The sequence below is a fragment of the Phaseolus vulgaris genome, chromosome 9, assembly GCF_051622355.1.
Source record: "Phaseolus vulgaris cultivar YP4 chromosome 9, ASM5162235v1, whole genome shotgun sequence".
Classification (NCBI taxonomy): Eukaryota; Viridiplantae; Streptophyta; class Magnoliopsida; order Fabales; family Fabaceae; genus Phaseolus; species Phaseolus vulgaris.
This window is the reverse complement of record NC_143506.1, coordinates 19,820,340-19,841,259: the sequence shown is the minus strand read 5'-3', so window position 1 is coordinate 19,841,259 and position 20,920 is coordinate 19,820,340. Positions and strand designations below refer to the sequence as shown.

Sequence of the window (20,920 nt, the reverse complement as noted above, 5' to 3'; positions counted from 1 at the left end):
ATTATTTTCAGAAACTCATTTAGTTAAAAAGATATTTTATAAAAAATCTATTTTTCTTTAATTATATATATATATATAAAACCTCATAAGAGTAAATTAAATTTATTTTTTTATTTTAAACTTAAAAAAGTATATTAAAATATACTAAAATATTTAAAACATATTTGTATGTATTATATAGTTTTTTTTTTAATTTCATATATTATTATATATTATAATATTTAAAAAAATTACAATTTCTAATTAAATCGTATTTTACATATACGATTTTGTTTGTTTTTATTTTTTTAAAATGTAATATCTTAAAATATATTATAATATTAAAAATGTATTTATGCAATATATACTACTGTACAGATTATTATTATTATTATTATTATTAATAATAATAACAATAATAATAATGTATGAAAATTGGATTCATAAAGCTATTCAATTGTATTTTGGGTCAACAAATATACAGATATTAAAATAGTGATTTTTTAATTTTATTTTAATTTCAATATGTTTTTAATCTCTGAAAATTAGTATGTTGTAATTTTAGTTCTTATTGAAAAATCCTTTATTTTCTTCTTATAAAATTGAAAAAATACTCTTTTTAGTTTTTATAAAAAGTGTAAAATTTAGTTTTAACTTTTTGTAAATTTTATTGGTTTTTAGTCTTTCAGGATTTTAAATCATCAATTTTAGTATTTAATATTTATTTTAAGATAAATAAGTGACATTTATTTTACATATTTTAAGTTATATACATATTACACTAAATATTTACCTAAATAGCATATTATTCAAAATAATGACCTAAATACCACAATTTAACGTAGTAGTTTAAAATTCAGTTTCATCCTAAACTTGATTTTTTATTATTTAAAAATGAAGGAAAGAGAATTGATAATTTTTAGTTTTAAAAATAATTATTTAATTAAAAAATATTTAGAAAATAATTATATAGAATATAATAATTTAGAAAAAAAAATTATGTGATGAAATAGTTATTTACAGAAGTATATATTTTAAGAAATAATCATTTAGAAAAAAATGTAAATAAAAAAATCATTAGCAAAATTAAAATTTATAAATTTGAAATAATTTATTTTGGTTTAAAAATAAATATATATGTTAAAGAAATTTTGGTTTAAAAATTTCATAGAAAAAAAAGGAAAGAAATTTTTTAGAAAACAGAGAATTTTTTTATATAATTTAAATAAATGGTTAGTAAATAATAAATATTATAATTAAAATATTTATAAATGTAATATTGAGATTTGTCTTAGAATATTGGTTAACTTATGTTGTTTTTGCAATTTTTACATTACTTAATATTTATTTATTTATAAAGAAATAGCTATTAATATTACATTTTTTAATTCAATACAAAAATAAATAATTACTTCTTTAAATATTTAACTTTCTAATAAATTAATTTTTACACTTTTAATTTTCTAAATAATTATTTTTTTAAAATATATTAGTTTTTAAAGAATTAATTTTTAAAATTATAATAGTTTTAAATAGTTATTGTTTACAATTATAATAATTTTTAAATATTTTTTTTAATATAATTTGTTTACTAAATTATTTTTTTAATATATTTTTAAAAAATATTATTTCTCAATATAATTATCTTTCTAAATTTCTATTTTTAAATATATATATATATATATATATATATTTTTTATATTTTTTTTTTATTCAATATATTTACTTTTTAAGATAACATTTTTTATTTAAAGTTTTAAAATTGTGTTTCTTTCGTCAGGTAAAGAAATAAAAAAAAATCAATTTTAGAATAGAATCATAATTTGAAATGATTAGACTAAATTGTGTTATTTAAATAATTAGTTTACACAATATCTTATTTAGACAAATATTTATATTTAACACATGCTATTGAATAAATAAAAATAAATGAGTTTTTGTAAAATTTGCTATCTGATACAGGATTTGAAGATCTCAGTTTTATAAAGGAAACAGTGACTTCTCTATAGGTGGAACAAAGAATGAGATGCTTGTCAATAATTGAAAAATGTCACTCCAAACTTTGGGGGAGTTCATCTTTATTCTTTTGGTAATAATTCTTGATAGTTTTGCATTACTCTTACTGCCTTCACTTTTCCTTCTGTTCAATTGATGACAATATTCACCAGTCTCACTATGCACAATTATGCACAATAAGATCAGTATAAGAAAAATAAATCAAGTTCCATAATAGCACATAATTACCTAGTTACTATTCTGTAACAATATATAATGTCACAGTAAGAAAACCAGTTGGATGTGATAAAATCAAATTAAATTTGCCCTTCACATTAGGAAAATGAGACTGCATGTATACAATGACGACTATAATGGAACCAAGCAGCAGCCGCATCTCAAATAATTCGGAAATGCGACAGCATAAATGGAAAATTAATTTTACTGTTCACCAATCAGTTAAAACCTATGTTCCTTAGCACTTTAGGCCCGTCTCTTTGGTCAAATCATTCACAGTATTGTGTTCAACTTTCACATTATCTTCATCAGCTTTCTGAGAAGAAATATCTAGAGCCTGCAAGAACCAAAATCAGTCAGACAACTTTGTAAAATGACACTTCCAATAAGATGTACTGATACTAATCTGCATACAGACTAAGTGTTTTATGCATTTGTGCTTTATGTTGTGAAATTCACCTTCATACAAGTTTCAGCAACTGCAGTATCAGAGTCTCTCAAATGCTCCCCACTTCTTCTTTGGTCATCCTGAAACTAGACAAGGTATCACACATTGTACCAAGTTGCATATGAATTTATGTACGAATTTACATAATGCTTTCCAGCAGAAGTCCGAGGAATGTACAACAAAAAGCAACTAGTTGAAGAGTTACTCAATGGTCAACAAAAAGCAATTAGTTGAAGAATTAGTCAATGGTCGATATATGATGATTTGTTGCAAAATTAAAAAAAGAAATAGTAGATAACTGTGGCTCAAGAATTTAATGTCAGCAGGTTGCCAATTATTAATAAATGAACTGTTGGTAACATAGACTACATGGGAATCTCAGCAGATAGTTGAGATTACATGACCATTCCTTGATAGGCAGTCAGTGACAAAGTGATGTCACAAATTTTATCAGATTTGAACTGTTTAGGATGCCTGACAGTCAAAATAAAAAATCAACATTTTAAGTTCTGTGAAGATCGGTCATATACATTACACTAAGTACAGACATAATCCCAAAGGTTATAGTTTTCAATTTTTTCTTTATTAATTTTTGAGGAATGAAGCGGGAGTAAGGCATCCTTGGTAAGTCTTTGAACATATATATTTGCTTACTCTTAAAGTAGGCAGTCACTAAAGCATCTCAGAATATTTTCTACAATTAGCTTGTTTAGACTCATCCTTCCGAAGATAGAACCATAGTGTTGAATGAACTATGTAGTCATACCATTAACTGGAACAGCACTTGTTTTTTATTTTTAATACATGCACAGCACTAGATATTTTATTTGTAATATAATCATACATCACAGCTCCACATGAATCTCTAATGAATAATCTATGGACAGGCCTCCGGCTAAAGATGCCACAGCTCCAGAATTTCTCACAACTCAATGTCGTCACCACCATCCCTTGCTGATCTTGCAATGTTAACCACACCATCAGGTTAGTTAGCCCTTCCTGAGTTTGTTTTAAGGGGTTCAAACCAGATCTGAGAACACTATTTTTTCATGGGCATTTTTGGAGGCAACCGTTTGTTCTTTCCTCATTGCATTTTTTTGCATCTTCTGATGGAAAAATTTGCAGAAGACTTTTCCTCTTATCCTTCCTCTGTTCTTTTGAGGCATATCAACTTGGAACCCTTGAGAATCTCCTTGACCCTCTACGTAAGACTTCTCAATCCTATAATCAAACAATGCCATACCATTTTGCTAAAGTGTATAAGGGCATGTGGTCTGATGTAGAATGTCATGAGAACTTAAAAGAGTAGAAAAGAAAAAAGAAAATTATTCTTTAGCATTATCACTCCCCAAAACTTTGATAACTTTGCCATACAGATTTTTTATTTCATTAAGGAAAGACAAAAATAGACAACAATTCAGATTCATCTTTCATTAAATAAAATCAAGTACAACAAAAATACTAATCAATAAACATAACAAAATACATTATCCAAAAGATGTGACTCGACTAGGACCCCAAATGTCAGAATGAATTATAGAAAAGACTGAGTTACATTTTGTTTCGGATTTGTTTAGAATGGAAGATATAACATGTTTCTCTAGTTGACATGACTCACACTCTAGGATTTGAAGTTTGCTAAGGTTAGGAACCATTTTTTAAAATTTGGATGTGGATGACAAGCAATCATACAAAAGTTTTGGAGATGGGGAAGCAAAACAAAATAGAAGATCTGGATCCAAGGTAATTGAGGTAATTGAGTCCTCTAGATTCATGTCCTTCACCAACAAGTTGACTCATACCACACTCATGTATAACAAAAGAATTGACAAAAAATTACTCAACAATTTAATGACCTAGTAAACTTACAAAGAGAAACGAGGTTAAAAGGGCAAACATGGACTAGAAGAACATAATTTAGGATCAAGGAAGAAGAGTGGGAGACTTGAGATCAACTCCCAAAGAAGCAACTTTGGACCCATTGGCTCATTTAATAAAATTGGGAAATTAGGAAAAAGAGAAGAAAAAACATTCGAATTACCATAATACAATTAGAGCGCCTGAATCAAGAATCCATGAACTTTGAATTTCCATGGTTTGAGATATGCAAATTGTTGACAAACCAGATTGGGTGAAAGATTGTGCTTGACTGTTGGATTTTAACCTATGATATTCTTCATAAGAAAACTTAGGAACAACCTTCTTAGATTTGATGACATTGGTTGTCATGGCATGGAAACCATGTAAAGAGAAGCACTTGAGTATGTCCCATCCTATTATAGTAAGAGCATTCAGGACAATCGGGATCACTTTGTCCTCCTTTAGTTCTGTGGCCACCCCTTTCACGAGTAGACACCATGACAAGTGATTCAACATAATCATGCAGATGTCTAGTAGTCAGAGTGGGAACACAAAGTAGTCAGGTTGTGAGACTTTCTACTAATGGAATTTCTTGACCAATCAAGATTTGGTTTCGTACATGATCAAAATTTGGATGCATGGCACAAAGAGTCATAACCATGTACAACTTATCCAACATCTTAATCTCTTCCAAAGAATCAACTTTTAAAAACATTTAATTCCTCAGTAGTTGATTGGGCTTTAACAATAAAGAAGGTCATCTCATGATCAATTTGTTTTAGAGGTGTCAGTTCATGAGCAAAATCATAAAAACATTGAATATCTTTTGCAATAATACTTTTGGCCTTTTTTCCAAAAGGAGTTACAAGTTTTAAATGCTTTAAGTGTTTCCAATATATTGGTTTCCACAAATTGCCAAAACAAGGGACAAAGCTAAAAATCCATCTTCCACTGACCAACCTTGGCGAATGGTGTTGTACTACCATCTTCTACATACTGATGCAAATTTTTGCCATTAAGCTCCTCTGAAGAAATTAGTGGACAAGTAAAACAACAACCATTTTGTTATGGTGTATCCATACATGTGAGTTCATATTCCCTCCCATTATAAAAAAGCAAATGCCTAATTGACTTCCTAAATTGTGTGTGGATCATATGAAAGACTTTTTCAAATAAAGGAAAAACTTTAGATTTGTTTTCATAAGGAAAATTCACGTGATACATGAGCAATCATCGCTAAAAGGGACAACCATTTTGCATAGGATATACTAGAACTTAATGCGGGACCCATACATTAGAGTGGATCAAATAAAAATGATTAACACTTTTTGTATCACTAGAGGAATAGGTGGCATGATAGTGCTTTGCAAATTGAGATACATCACACTTGAATGACTTGGCAAACTCTTTCAAAAATAAAGAAAACATGGACTTAAGAATATAGAACAACGGATGTCCAAGACAACAATGAAGAAGCCAAATTTGAAAGGACTCATAAGTAGTGCAGGATTGAAGACAAGAGGCAATAACTTCTTTATTGATACTACCCTTGGTTCCCAAGCCTTGGAGAGAATATAACCCCCACGTTCCAATTGTCCTCCCCATAGCAAGATCATGAAAAACACGAGGGAAAGAGTGTTACCGAACAAGTAAGGTCACAAGTGAGTTTGTGAACACAAACAAGGCTATTGGAAAGTTTTGGGACAGAAGGACATCTTTAATAGTGAGAGAAGGCACAAGAGAAATATTGCCACATCCACATCGAGAGCACTTTAGGAAACTGAAAAAATAGGGTGGGTGCACTTTAGGCAACCATATAAAAAAGAAAAAGAGCCACAACTAAGGTGGCTAGGATTTAAATGCAAAAGCAAAGTCCCCAAGATCGAGAATTTTGCTACCAACTTGAAATTACTTGAACAATTAAGAGAAAAAAACTAAATCAATTCAAATTGATAGAAAACCAATACAAGAAATTACAAACAAATATCTACTACCCTAGAATAATGATTAGAGGATCCTACAGTATCTTAATTGTCATAATTACAACTATAATGATTGGTAATGTCTCCTTGCAAATCTAGAATATCTTTTTATAACTCAACATGTAATGTCTTTGGTCGAGCTTGAGTAAAACCAAGTTTTATGAAGACAACATGCGACAAAATTATCTCAAAGCATGTAACAAACATAGTGCAATACTCTATCTCAGTGCCAAGAATATACAACAAATAGAGAAACACCTAGAACATAAACAAATTGATAGTAGATTTTATTGTGTCCCGCTGTAGGAGTGAATAACCACTAGGGAAGAATAGATCATAGTACCACCAAGAAGATCTCGAATTATGTGATGGATTGCTCCAAGGTGGAGGTTCATAAGTTCCAAATATTAGTATATTTTGACCCTATTTTCAACTTGTATTTAAACACTTATGGTTATTTTATGATATATTTTTAGTAGTTTTTAGTTCAACTTAAAATTATATTATTTATGATTTCATGTTTTGTTTGCTTTTTTTTATTTTTGGAGAAAAAGGAGAAGTTTTTGGTCCAAAAGTAGAACCCAAGATCATCGCTTAAGCAACTTGAGCAAGTGCTACTTGCTCAAGCAGTTGAAGCAAGTGCTACTTGCTCAAGCAGTCAAAGCAAGTGCTACTTGCTCAAGCAGTCAAAGCGAGGTACTCTTGCTTAAAGCAAGTCACGAGGGCACTTAGCAAGAGACACATGGCTTGCACTCTCCACTTTTCAACAATGAGGGCTACTTTACCGCTTTTGCTGTACCTAAGGGGACACTTTGAGAGTGGGTCACAAAGAAAAAACCCAACTCCAAATATTATAAATTTAGAGTTAGACAACCTCGTAAATCATCCCATGTATCGAGACACACATCATAATATTTGTGTGCTCTGAGCTCTTAGTCTCTAGCCAGTGTGAACCCATGAGCAACTATGCACCCTATTGTTAAAGGTTGATGTAGCTCCCTAACCCATGTCATTTATGGTGTCTGAAAATATTGCTGATAAAAGTAGATTTATATACAACTTCTGACTTTATTATTAGAGTCTCAAAACAAATGAAAATATTATTAATTTATTTAAATTATCAGAAACCAAGAGAGACACATACCGGATCATTGAGTTGCGGTTCAACTATTTCTTTCTTTACTCTGCTTGGTACAAGCCCACTGATAAATAAGGCAAAAAATTGAGCACATGATCATGTGATATTTAATCATAAGAAATAAATCGAGTATGAAGTAACATACCGTTCAACATCAACGTCCATGTCTGAATCTGGATCCCATGTCTCATCTCCATTGTCATGATCTTCATCTGCCTGTAAATTTGTGAGCATGTGTATGTGAGTATTTGGAAATGAGTATAAATAGTAGTATGAAATCAAAATTGTTAGGATATGAGTTTAGGGTGCTGAAGCTTTATCTTATCAGTCACTAATCTCTAGTCAATATGGGTGTTAGAGTATAGAATCAACTCATATTATTTGGTTGTACAGTAGTTGCCTAGTCTCTGTAGTATGTGATTTCTTTCTCTGAAACTGTAACTCTATTACTATAGAGTAATATTGAATTACATTACTGCTGAGTCAGTACTGTCATTGGCGACCTGAAGACCCTTCTTAGAGTCTACACTTTTAGTTTATTTTCTTTGTATTTTCAAGAACAAAGTCTATTATGTTATCTAGAGCTTGAGATGCTATTTTTGTGGCTCAATATTATAACAACCTACAGTGGAAAATATGAAATTCCAACTTCTCTCTGACCAAATATTTTTTCCCTGTCTCTCTGTTTCTACCACCCAAAATGATAAAGGACCCACTCCATCTTTTCCATCTCCATTTCATTCACCGTGAATGACAAACTCTACTTTGATGCCTGCACTACTAATCATCTATGTGATGTTTGAAAATCTTTCCAGCAAGAACTTTCTCGTCTGGAAACAAGTCAAATCATTAAAGTACACTGTCTCCACTAATTTGTTATTGGCCCTGGATAGCCGTACAATTTCTCTCACTTTCAGACATGGAGGGATTAAGGATTCTACATAACATGCCTAGGAACTTGAAGATCAACTATTAAACCCTAAACTCAACTACTACCTTCGGAGTTGAAATCCTGGCTTGCTTCACTCTCAGAGAAATTGGTTGCAAGCACTTGTTTCAACTATGGGATAAGATTCACAAACTTCAATTTGCAAACCAGCGCCAGGCAATTCAACTACGAATTGAGCTTAGGAATATGGAGAAAGGTGACAGGTCAAATGAGAATTTATTTATAGGTTGATTCATTGAATTTCAGTGGTGATTCAATCATTGAACACGAGCAATATGTGATTATTGAAGATCTTCTCAATTATGAATCTATTGTCAAATTAATTAACAATAATAACAATAAGACTCAGCTAAAATTTGTTTGAGGAAATTAAGTCACTGTTAGTCACAAAAACACACGCAGTAATGGCCAACAGCAAGTGGGCGGTGGCCAACAGCAGATGGTTGTGGTTGGTGGCAGCAGCAACAAAGAGTGACTGAAATAGCAGAGCAGGACCTGAACTGACTACTTAAATCTGAAGTTTCAAGGGAGGAAACGTTGAGTTTTTCACTAAGCTGAAACACACACACATATAACAACAGTAAAAAAAAAGGTACATGATGATTACAGAAGAGAAGACTGTTGCACCTGCCCAAACAGCTATAGCAGAAAAAGATAGATGGATCCACAAGACACATAATAATATAAATACATACATTTATTTAACACCATTAAAAGAAATCCTTCAGAAAGAGCTAATTGGGGGAAATGCAGTAAAATAAGTGACAGAAGTTTACCTCTCCAAGATCAGAATCCGGAGGCCTTTCCTGAAATTGGACACTAGGAGCATGCTGCAGCTTGGAAAGATTCTCAAGTAGCTTAGATTGAATTTCTTCAAGTAAATAACGGGAATTCTTGTTTTCCATGTTACTTGGGGCAACATGGAGGGTATAATCTGGACCAAAATATTCATAATACTCATGTTCTGGCATTTTGTCATCAACTTCTATTCCAAGAGCAACTCCTGTCTGCCTTAACATATATCATGAATAATTTAATGTATTGGATGAATTTCTATACAAAAAAATTAAGTAACATATAACTACCAAAAACAAGACAAACAAGTCGAGAAGTGAGAAACAACAACTACAAGGGATGTCTCATTGAATACTAAGACACTTTAGGATATCTTAATTTATATTTAATAGTTCAACATTCTACCTCATAGCACCAACATCGAGCAACATTCCGAATGGTGTAGCCACCACCACCTAGTAGCAAGAGGGGCACGTTGAATGATCTCATGTATTTGACACACTCTGCATGTCCCCTAATTGAAAGATTGAAACATCCCAATCGGTCTCCAGATAGAGAATCAGCACCGCATTGGAGAACTACTGCACCAGGTCTGAACACTTCCATTACTTTGCCAATTAATGGTTTGAACAAGAAATGATAACTCTCATCATCAATGCCATCATCAAGTGGAACATTAAGAGAGTAGTATTTTCCTTTTCCATATCCAATATCACGTACATCCCCAGTACCAGGAAAATAGTCTCCGAATTTATGAAAAGAAACAGTCATGACTCTGTCAGTAGTATAGAATGCTTCCTCCACACCATCTCCATGGTGGATATCAATATCCACGTACAGAACACGCTGCAACAAATGTAATATAAGCATTTGAAATCAGAAAGAGACACAAGTTTGTGATAAGAAATTAAGAAGTTCAGACTAGCAACATTTTACACGTTACCCTCAAGATCAAATTTAAATATGTTTAAAATCTTATATTTTAACCCTCAAATTATACTTTATTGCAACCTGTTGAAACCCTTGAAAATCCAATGATGTCATTCACCAAAAATTAACTACCATAATAATGTATCCTTTTCACATATATTACGTTCTACTCATACACTGCGTTGGATTAAGAAAGCGGAAAGAGAAAAACAAACACGAGTGCATACAAATAATAAAGGATGAGATGAAAAAAATTCTCGTCCGCATGTTTGGATGAGTAGAAGAGTAGAAAGAAGTGGAAAACACATATCCTTCCTCCTTTCTCCCCTTAAAATGTCTCCTAATGCAAACCCCACACCCAACTCTTTCTTTCTGTACAACTCTAGAGAAGAGAGAAACATTGAGCTGAAATCGTGTTTCATTTAAAATAAGAAAAAGGAATCAATACAATAAATAGAAGAAATTTGATATCTTCAAATAAAAAATATATGATAAGGGAATAAGTAAAAACATTCGTAATAATACATATATAATCTAGACATTCTTGATTATATAGGATCAACTACTTAGTCCTATAGTTATAACCTCCCCCTCAAGTTGGAACATATAAGTCGTATTACCCAGCTTGCCACAAATATAATCGATCCCCTTAAGAGACTGGTGAATATGTTAGGAACTGTTCATTAGAGTTGACAAATCTAGTGGTAATGTCTCAAGACTCTAGTTTTTCTCTTATGAAATGACAATCCACCTCAACATGTTTGGTCCTTTCATCAAACATAGGATTAAAAGCATTGTGTAAGGCCGCTTGGTTGTTACATACAAGGTGCATTTGAGAACTTTCTCCAAATATAAGCTCTTTGTTTTAGCCATATGTGATCACAAGTGACTAATGTCTTTGTCTTGTAATATGCTTCTGCACAATAGCAAAGGCGACGTTAGGACAAGTCACAATAGCAACTAATCTTTTTGTATCTCCCAAAATCAGAATACGGTTCTCCTTGCTCAAGTACAAGTTTGACACTTGGATCCATTGGTATGCACATGCTTAGCATGTATCATCCCTATTTCTTTTAGAATGTCGAGAAGATGTTTTGACTACCATGGTCCAAGGTATTCTTAATATTCAAGCCTTCTTCAATCAATTAGGATACTTCAGAAACTTTGGTCTTAATTGACTAAAGAAATTTCCCATTGTAATGCCTTTATTTATCACCACCTCAATTGGCACAAAGTTGTAGATTGTAGGCTTACAAAATCAACAACAAAGCAATATACCACTAGGTGAGTTCAACCACACGGATTTCATGTTATTTGGCATGGTTAAAATCAAAGCTTTTGAAATATTACTTAGCTCGAGACCTACCTTGATAATATCTTCTTCCAAAGTCTTTTTTTATCTCCCTGTCCCTTTTTCACAGAACTATAAATCATGCAATTTTGTACGTATCCAATCCACCTCAATCAGCTTTTGTAATCTTTCCTCAATTGGTGCTTCACCAATCTTTTTTCGTTGTACACATACAAAAAATTTATGTTCTTTTTCTTTCTTGTATGATCGCACATCCATATTACCATTCTCATTTTTTATACACCCACTTTTCTCTCATTTTGTTTGAAGCCCAACATCACTATCATATAGTATAGCTAGACATACAACTGTGTGATAGAACTCACCTTTGAGTTTACTAGGTACTTTACGATGACAAATAACCCCTAGTGCCTTTCTTCTAGACATGCATATTATTTTCTTGGTGTGTCCTTTAAAATTATAAATGGAGGAATGTTTTATGTTGGAATAAAATTAGAGTGAACAAACTTACTTTTGCTTAGATGCATTAAGGAATAAATTCCTGGAAAATTATGTATGTGTGTGTATTTCACCAACCAAACAAAGTCATGGTTCCTATCAACATCTGATGTCAGGAGTTTCCAACCAAAGCTTCTGAAGATGAGTACTAGCTTTTTATTATAGAACGTTTAAGGGGCTCATGTCCAACTAAATTTAGTGTTGGAAGAATTCTCTTAGGATCCAAAAGAAAAGAATATCATGTAAAAAACTCTTCTAGCCTACAAATTTGTGCTATGTTCCTCATTGTCAGTAGTTGTAATTACTCAAAAACCCTAAAGAATATATAAAGTACAACAAATGCAGACATGTCCACAAAATCAATATACCTCTAAAGCACATAAACGAAAACCAAAAGGAAATGAGCGGTTACACAAACCTCATGTTGTTTAAGAAGTTCTAAGATTGCGAGGACTATATCATTAACATAGCAAAATCCAGAAGCCTCACACTTCTTGGCATGATGCAACCCACCAGCCCAGTTGACAGCAATATCACATTGGTCATGATTTAACTTGACAGCACCCCCAACTGACCCCCCTGCATAAGTTTGACAGAAAGAGTAGAGGCCATCAAAAACAGGACAATCTTCACCAACATTAAAGCGTTTGAGTTGCCTCAGATGATCCTGCTGTGTTTCAGGAGTTATGCTTCGAAGGAATGCAACATAATCATCAGCGTGAAAACGACAAAGATCCCGATCTCTAGCAGGAAATGGCTTATGGACCTGCATGTGCTGAAGCAATCCATAATGAGCAAGAAGAGCATGTGTCATCCGTATACGATGTGGCTTCATAGGGTGACCTTGACCATAATAGTAATTCCCAACCTCTGGATCATAGAAATAGCAAACCTTTCTCTTAACCGCATCAGGTGCAGACGGTAAAGAATTGCCGCCGGAATCCATTTGCGTTGTTTCCCGTTATTATTTGTCAATAATCAACCATCCTAACAAAATCTCTTGAAAGGGGCAAGCGGAGAAAGAACGATTAAAAAAATATTGACGTAAACAGAGACAAACGAAGGTTATATAAATAACAATGATGGTAAAACAGAAAATTAAATTAAAAATTAAAAACAAGAACTGGGTTGGGCTACTATAGCCTTTGGTTTATGGTTTCGTAACTCTTTTAGCTGACAGACTGTCACCATGTGCACAAACTAAATACAAACCCTAATAAACTGGGTGAAAAACCTACCGCTATAAAGAAAACCAGAAGCACGACAGAAAAGATCAACCAAGATCATAGATTGTGATATTGCTGAATAAGCGAAAAAATGAATGAACAACAGAATTGTAATTGATTTCATAATTCCATTGCAAGATTGGATAGAGCTCATGTACCCTATGGTTTTAGTCTCATCTCTTCTCTAGCGCTGTTTTGCAGATTCTCTTGGGTCGACAAAAGTATCGACTACTGGCGATGATTCAAAGCAACTCGGTGAGAGCGAAAGCGCCTCACAGCCCACGCTGCTTCTCTGAAGATACCTTAAATTATTCTCGTCTAACAATTGTAATAGCTGCAGGCGTTATATATTTATATTTTGTTGAAACAAATTAAGTTAAAAGAATTTAATAAAAGTATAATCTAATAAAAGGTTCAGTGTTACATAAAAAAAATGTTCAGGTTTTGACCAATATAAAACTTTTTTTATTAAAATTTAATACATAGAAAGATACAGAGATTATGTTCAGATCATAATTATGCTACTATTAATATAAATATATATATATATATATTAGGAATTAAATATGTTGAAGTACGTGTAATACTAAACTGTAAATCCAAAATTCATGCCACTAAATTTTAAAGAATAATTTCATTTTTTATTTAAACATTTATTATAAAACAAACTTTTAAATAAATTGTTTTGACAATCAAATAAACCTTAAAATATTTTATTGTAATATAAACATATTATAATACATATTTTTATTCATTGTCTAATTGAATAAAACTATTTAAAATTATATAATTTAAATTTATCCAACATGATTTTTTCCATTTGTTTGTTGTTTGGAGACAAAATTAAGTATATACGGAAATTTAAATTCGAAACAGACTTTTAAACTGTACGAATCCAAATTTTCTAATGTAACATCTTAAATATAAAAATAAGCCAAAAGATAATGTTGTATATCTTCCACATATATATATATATATATATATTTTATACTATTATTTTATTTAATTATTACTACTACTACAAAGGAGACACTTGTCTTTATATATTCTAAGGAAAGAATAAAATTAATAATGGTGATTACATAAAAAAAACATAACAAGTTGTAGGGTTTAGGTTGTAGGCTTCCGGGTTTATGGTTCAGGCTTACTTTTATCAAATCAAACAGTTTGTGTGCACAAGATCAAATGAACAAACACATCGCATATACAACAAAATAATAATGATTTGGACAAATTGAATCAATATTTGGATGTGACAGTTAACATGCAAGGATTAAAAACAAAAGACAACACCTAAACGCACACCAAAACAAAATTAAATGCAAAAAACAACAAGAATTGAAGCACAACAAATAAAAAATAGTGAAGAACATGTGGTAAGAACAAGTTTGCATGCGGAAACTGTTTGATGCAATTTGAATGTATTATAGGGATAGGGTTCATGGTTCAAGGTTTAGGATTCAGGGTAGGTTCAAGGGTTCAGGCTATAGGGTTCAAGTTGTAGGGTTCAAGTTGTTGGGTTCAAGCTACAGAGTTCAAGTTGTAGGGTTCATGTCGTAAGGTTCAAGGTTCATGGTTCAGGGTTCATAGTTAAGGATTCATGGTTCAGGGTTCATAGTTCAGGATTCAGGGTCTAGGGTTCAGGCTCAAAGGTTATAGGTTCATGTTGTAGGTTGTAGGATTCATAATATAGGGTTCAAAATGTAGGGTTTAGGGTTCAAATGGTAGGGTTTAGGATGCATGGTTAAGGCTGTATGATTTAGGGTTCAAGGTGCAAGGTTCATGGTTCATGTTGTAGGGTTTATGGTTCGAGCGGTATGATGTAGGGTTCGGGCTTTGGGGTTCAAGGTTTAGGTTGTAGTGTTCAAGGTCATATTGTAGGGTTCATAGGTTAGGGTTTATAGTTTAGGGTTCAAGGTTCATGTTATAGGATTAAGAGTTCGTACTGAAGGGTTAATGTTGTAGGGTTCATGTTATAGGGTTCATGGCTCAAGGTGTAGGATTAAGGGCTTGTGCTTTAGGGTCTAGTGTTCATGTTGTAGGGTTCAGGTTGTGGGGTTCCAACTATAGGGTTCATGGTTTAGGGCTCAAGGTTCAGGCTATAAGGTTCAGGGTTCAGGCTGTAGCATTCAAGGATCATGGAGTTAGGTTAAGGTTGTAAGGTTCAAGGTTCAGGTTATAGGGTTTAGGGTTTAAGGTTTAGGGTTTAGGGGTTATGGGTTAGTAGTTAGAGCTTGTGGGTTAGGGTTTATGATTTATGCTTTATGGATTAGGATTTATGATTTATGGTTTATGATTTAGGGTTTCAAGTTTATGGTTAGGGCTTATGGCTCATGACTTATGGTATATGGCTTATGGCTTAAAGCTTAGGGTTTGTGTCATATGGCTTATGGTTTAGGGTTTATGACATAGGGCTTATGGCTTAGACTTAGGGTTTAGGGTTTAATAGGTATGGTTTAGGGTTTAATAGGTATGGTTTATGGTTTATTGTTTAGAGTTTAGGGTTAACGATAGTGAGGCTGATAGAATGCTAGTGATAATTGGGATGATATTGTACACACCACTAGAAAGTCAGGACGACGACTTAAAGGGGTTGGTAAATCTAAAAAAGTTGTTAAGACAATTCAATCGAAAAAGTTGCAATGAAATTTTTTTCTTTTTTTAGAAAGGTAGAGGCCTTACAAACCAAAAAACTGTGGAGATGTTGAATTTACTTTAACAACATAAACCTCTTCTTATTTTCATTGTTGAACCCACAATGTCTTACACTGGTGCTTAGGATGCTCTTTTCATAACTATTAATCTGCATTTTGTTGCTAATTATCGTATCGTTAAAAAATTTGCAAAGCTTTGGTGTTTGGCTCTCATAAATCTTGTCCAAAATTCCTTGGTTAACTCTTAGTTTATTTCTGTAAATTGCTTTTTGCATGATAAATGATTTAGTTTTGCAGGGGTTTATAGAGCTAACACATACTCGATTAGAAAACATTTGTTGAGGGATCTTAGTTTCTTCACCGACCCTTGGTGCATTTTTGGGAGATTTTAATGTTGTTTTCTCGGCTGATGAGTGCAGAGGTGTGGTTGCTCCTATGCCTTTCTCTGGTCCTTGCTATACTCCGAGTAATGGGAGAAGAGAGGTTACAGAGAATTGATAGAAAACTTTATAGAGCTTTATGTAATGAAGAGTGTTTGGATGAATGGTCCTCTTGAACTTATCAAGTTCTTGTTAAAAATTGTTTTAATCACTCCCCTATTTTTGCTAGTCTTTCTTCTAGTAATTGTTTACTTAAGGCTATTGCTTTTTGATTCTTTAATATGTGGCTTCTAGATAAATTGTGCATAGAGCTTATTCATGATTCTTGGAATAATACTGTTGTTGGTTGTCCGATGTATATTTTGCAACATAAATTGAAAAGGTTGAAAATTGACCTTCAAAGTTGACATAAAAGTTCTTTTGGTAATGTTATGAATGAAGTGGTTCTTAAGAAGAATTCCTTACTTTCTATCCAACAAAGTTTGGAGACTGCTTGTCCACCAGTCCTTGAAACGCTTATTTGTCAAGCAAAGTTTGCTAAAAAGGAGCTTGATCATACCCTTCATTGTCAATACTTGTTTTGGAAAGAGAAGACTAAGATGCTCTCGTTTAAAAATGGGGATAGAAATAATGTTTTTTTCCATGTTGTGGTAAAAAAAAAAATTATAGTGGTATTCATAGATTACGAACTAATAATGGTGGTATTGAGGATCCTAAGCTCATTGAGGATCATATTTTGGATATTTATAAAAATCTCTATGTTGATTCTAATCCTAATGCTCAAATTACTAGTAATATGGAAGATTTTATTGGTACTTATATTCCTGCCATGGTTTCCTTTGAGGAGAATATTATGTTGATTAAATGCCCTGGTTATTTGGAAATCAAGAATGTTGTTTTTAATCTTAATGGTAATAGTGCTCTTGGTTTTGATGGTTTTAGTGGTGTTTTCTATCATTCTTGTTGGGAGATTATTGGGACACATGTTTGTAAAGCTTTTCAACAGTTTTTAAACAAAACTGGATTCTTCTTGGGGTGACTAGTAATGTGGTCTCCATCACTCCTAAGATTCAAGGTGCTGACTCCATTAAGATTTCAAACCCATTGTTGTTGCCAATTTCAAATTTAAGATCATTTCCAAAATGCTAGCAGATAGGCTTGTTATGGTGGCTTATAGAATCATTTCTTCTAATCAATATGGGTTTGTGTAGCGCAGACAAATTCATATTGTATTGATATTGCTTTTGAGGCAATTAACATGCTTTCTAAAAGGTTAGAAGGAGATAATGTGGCTTATAAAGTTGATATTCATAAAGCATTATGAGTTTAAATTTCTTATTGTTGATTTTGACAAGTTTTGGATTCCATCCTTCATTTGTTAGTTGGATTAGTACAATTCTTTTATCAGCTATGCTTTCTATTAGGATAAATGGAAGTTCTATGGGTTTTTTTTCCTTGAAATAGAGGTGTGAGACAAGGTGATTCTTTATCTCCCTTGCTTTTCTGTCTTGCGGAGAAGGTTCTAAGCAGAGGAATTTCTAAGCTTATGAATGATAAGAGGATTTTGCATATGGTTAACCCTAAAGGTTATATCATTCCTTCTCACATTGCAGGGGTACATGATGGTTCTAAAACCCTAGTGACTATAGTTTCTCAATTCTGAAATGGTTGTGATTGGATTACTCCCTTGACTTTACAACAGGTGAATCATTTTTTAAACATATCATGATTAAGCAAGAACATGATACTTCTAATTGGATTATGGAAGACTCTGGTCATTTCACTCTCAAATCTGCTAGGAAAAATTTCTTGGATCCAGGTGTTCCCTGTGGTTGGGGTAAGATCATTTGGTCTCAATATATTCCTCCTTCCAAAAACTCTAGTACTTTGGAAAGTTTTTCATGGGAAACTTCCTACAAATCAACACATTCAGCACATTAAACATAAAGGTTTGCATATATGTTTTATGTGTACTCTTTGTGAAAATCAAGAAGAATTTATTTAGCATTTATTTTTTGAATGTCATAATGCTTTGCATATTTGGAGTTGGGTTCGATAAATTTTCTTAATTCTCATCTCTCTAATGTGGATGATCTCCTTTCTTTTATTAAGAGTGATGGTAGTCCTTTGGTTAATTTGATTAAACTTGTTGTGATTACCTTCTCTATTTGGATGATATGGCATATGAGAAATTATGTTAGATTTCAGGTTAAAATTGATATTTCTAGGACCATTTCCACCATTAAGGATTTCACTTGCCTAGTGGGTAATTCGTCTAAAAGTTTTATGAAGAATGATATGTTTGATTTTAATGTGCTTAAGTTCTTTGATATTAATACTCATAGTGGTAAATTTCTTCATCCTCTTCATGTTAGATGGGAGTTTCCTTCACTGGGTTTGGTTAAAATTAATATTGATGGTGTTGTTAGGGGTTATCCTGACTTTGTTGCTTTTGGTGGTATTTTCCGTGAGAGTATGGGGAAGTTTATTGATTTTTTTTGGCTTTCCTTGATATTCGAACTACTTTGGTTGTTGAGTCTTTTGAAGTTATATATGCCATTGATGAAGCTAAAAAGATGGGTCTTACTAGTTTATGGCTTGAATGTGGTTCTGCCTTGATTTGTGTTTCATTTATTGCTTGGACTAAGGTTCTTTGGATTCTTCGTAAGAGGTGAAACATTTGCCTTAATTATTGTGGGAAAATCAAGTTTATGATTTCTCACAATTTTCGTGAAGGGAAATGCATGTGCTGATAAGCTTGCTAACTTAGGGTTTATTGATAGAGAACAATTTAATTGGTTTAATAGGCTTCCATCTAATGTTTTCTTAGAATTCTTTATTAATAGATATAAATTACGTAAGTATCGTTTTTCTTAGACTTTTTATATATGGGTTTTGGTCTAGTCCCCCTATATTTGCTTATATTTCCTCTCTTTCTTTCTTTTTTCTGATTTTTTATAATACCTTTTTCATGTGGTGGCAGATGATTGTTCTTACTTGATGTGTCAACCTAGCTGAGATGTCAAGTCTCATAGTGATGCCTAACATGAGAGTTTTTATATAAATTTTTTTTTTGCAAATCTTCTGAAACGAATTTGAGGTTCAAATCTCAGTCACAACTCATACACACAATAAGCAATGTCTTGTAAAAATTTTAGATTAAAATGCCAAGGAATAAGGCATAATAAGTTCCAGACCAAGAGCAAACAAAATTGAAAAACTTGTTTTCTCCAAAACAAAATGTTCTGCCTTTTCTTCCTTATATCTTTTTGTGTTTTGTTTTTGGATGTGCCTCCTTAAATGAATACAAACAACATATGAGAGTACTTGTGTAAATTTGTTCGAAATTTTTCAACGTAATATGAACTTAGAATAAAATTGCAAAAACTAGGGCAAAATTTCACAAATATAGAAAGAGGAAAGACTTGGAGTGCACAAATTTATGAAAAAAAATTCTGGAAGAATTTTTGTTGAAATTCTATGTAAGAATCTGAACAAAATTTGGGACAAACACGACAAATTTCAAGTCAAACGGGTGAGTATTGAGTTAAAAAAAAAATCAAAACGTTTCACAAACAGAAACAAACCTTTCATACAGCCCTGACAGTGATGAATAAAAAAATTATTGCAAATCTTGTGGGACGCATCTGAGGCTCAAATCTCAGCCACAACTCAATACACACAATAAGGAATGTTTGGTAAATTTTTTAAATCAAAACACCCAAGGAATAAGGCGTAATAAGCCCCAAACCATGAGCAAACAAAATTGGAAAATTTGGGTCTCCGAAAACAAAACGTTAAGGTTTTTCTTCCTTATATATTTTTTTGTGTGCCTCTTTAACCTGATACAAACAACATATGAAAGTACTTGTGTAATTTTTTTCAAATTTTTTCAACGTAATATGAACCCAAAGTAAAATTGCAGAAAGTAGGGTGATATTTGCATATCTAGAAAGAGAAAAGCCGTAGAGTGCACCAAATTTCTGAAAAGTTTTTCGAAAAGCATTTTTTGTTGAAATTTTATGTAAGAATCTTAACAAAAATTGGGAAAAAACGCGAGAAATTTAAGGTCAAAAGGATGACTATTCAGTTACAAAGAAAATCAAACAGTTTCACACACAGAAACGAATCTTCCTTTATGCTTTGACAGTGATGAATACAAAATTTATTGCAAATTTTGTGGGATGAATTTGAGGCTCAAATCTCAGCCATAGCTCGATACACATAATACGAAATGTCTGGTAAAAATTTCAGATCAATACACCTAAGGAAATAGGTGTAATCAGTCCCAGACCGAAAGCAAACAAAACTTCAAAACTTGTTTTTTCGAAAACCAAACGTTATGGATTTTCTTACTTATATCTATTTTTGTGTTTTTTTTATGTGCCTTCTTAACCTGATATAGACCACATATGAAAGTACTTGTCTAATTTTTTTTGGAATTTGTCAGCGTAATATGAACATAAAATAAAATTGCAGAAAGTACGGCAAAATTTCGCAAATCTAGAAATAGGAAAGCCTTGGAGTGCACCAAATG

At 32.3% G+C, this 20,920-nt stretch overlaps 1 protein-coding gene across 7 annotated transcripts; it reads right to left on the bottom strand.

Annotated features, from left to right (window-relative positions):
* Positions 1-2,277: 2,277 nt before the first annotated feature.
* Positions 2,278-13,775, bottom strand: LOC137821270 (histone deacetylase 19). 7 transcript variants are annotated; one of them, XR_011082773.2, is made up of 8 exons: positions 13,508-13,672; positions 12,542-13,110; positions 9,789-10,229; positions 9,365-9,595; positions 7,785-7,855; positions 7,646-7,703; positions 2,671-3,880; positions 2,278-2,548 (listed from the first exon to the last, which is right to left on the bottom strand). XR_011082773.2 is itself a non-coding variant. In XM_068625779.2 (8 exons), the coding sequence occupies exons 2-8, from the start codon at positions 13,067-13,069 to the stop codon at positions 2,450-2,452; spliced, it is 1,497 nt and encodes a 498-aa protein (XP_068481880.1). In that variant the 5' UTR covers positions 13,070-13,122; positions 13,508-13,775; the 3' UTR covers positions 2,278-2,449. The 7 variants fall into 7 exon arrangements, 5 of the variants coding, with proteins under 5 accessions (XP_068481880.1, XP_068481878.1, XP_068481879.1 ...); XM_068625779.2 differs by having other exon boundaries at positions 2,671-2,739; positions 12,542-13,122; positions 13,508-13,775; XM_068625777.2 differs by having other exon boundaries at positions 2,671-2,745; positions 12,542-13,122; positions 13,508-13,746.
* Between the last annotated feature and the right edge of the window lie 7,145 nt (positions 13,776-20,920).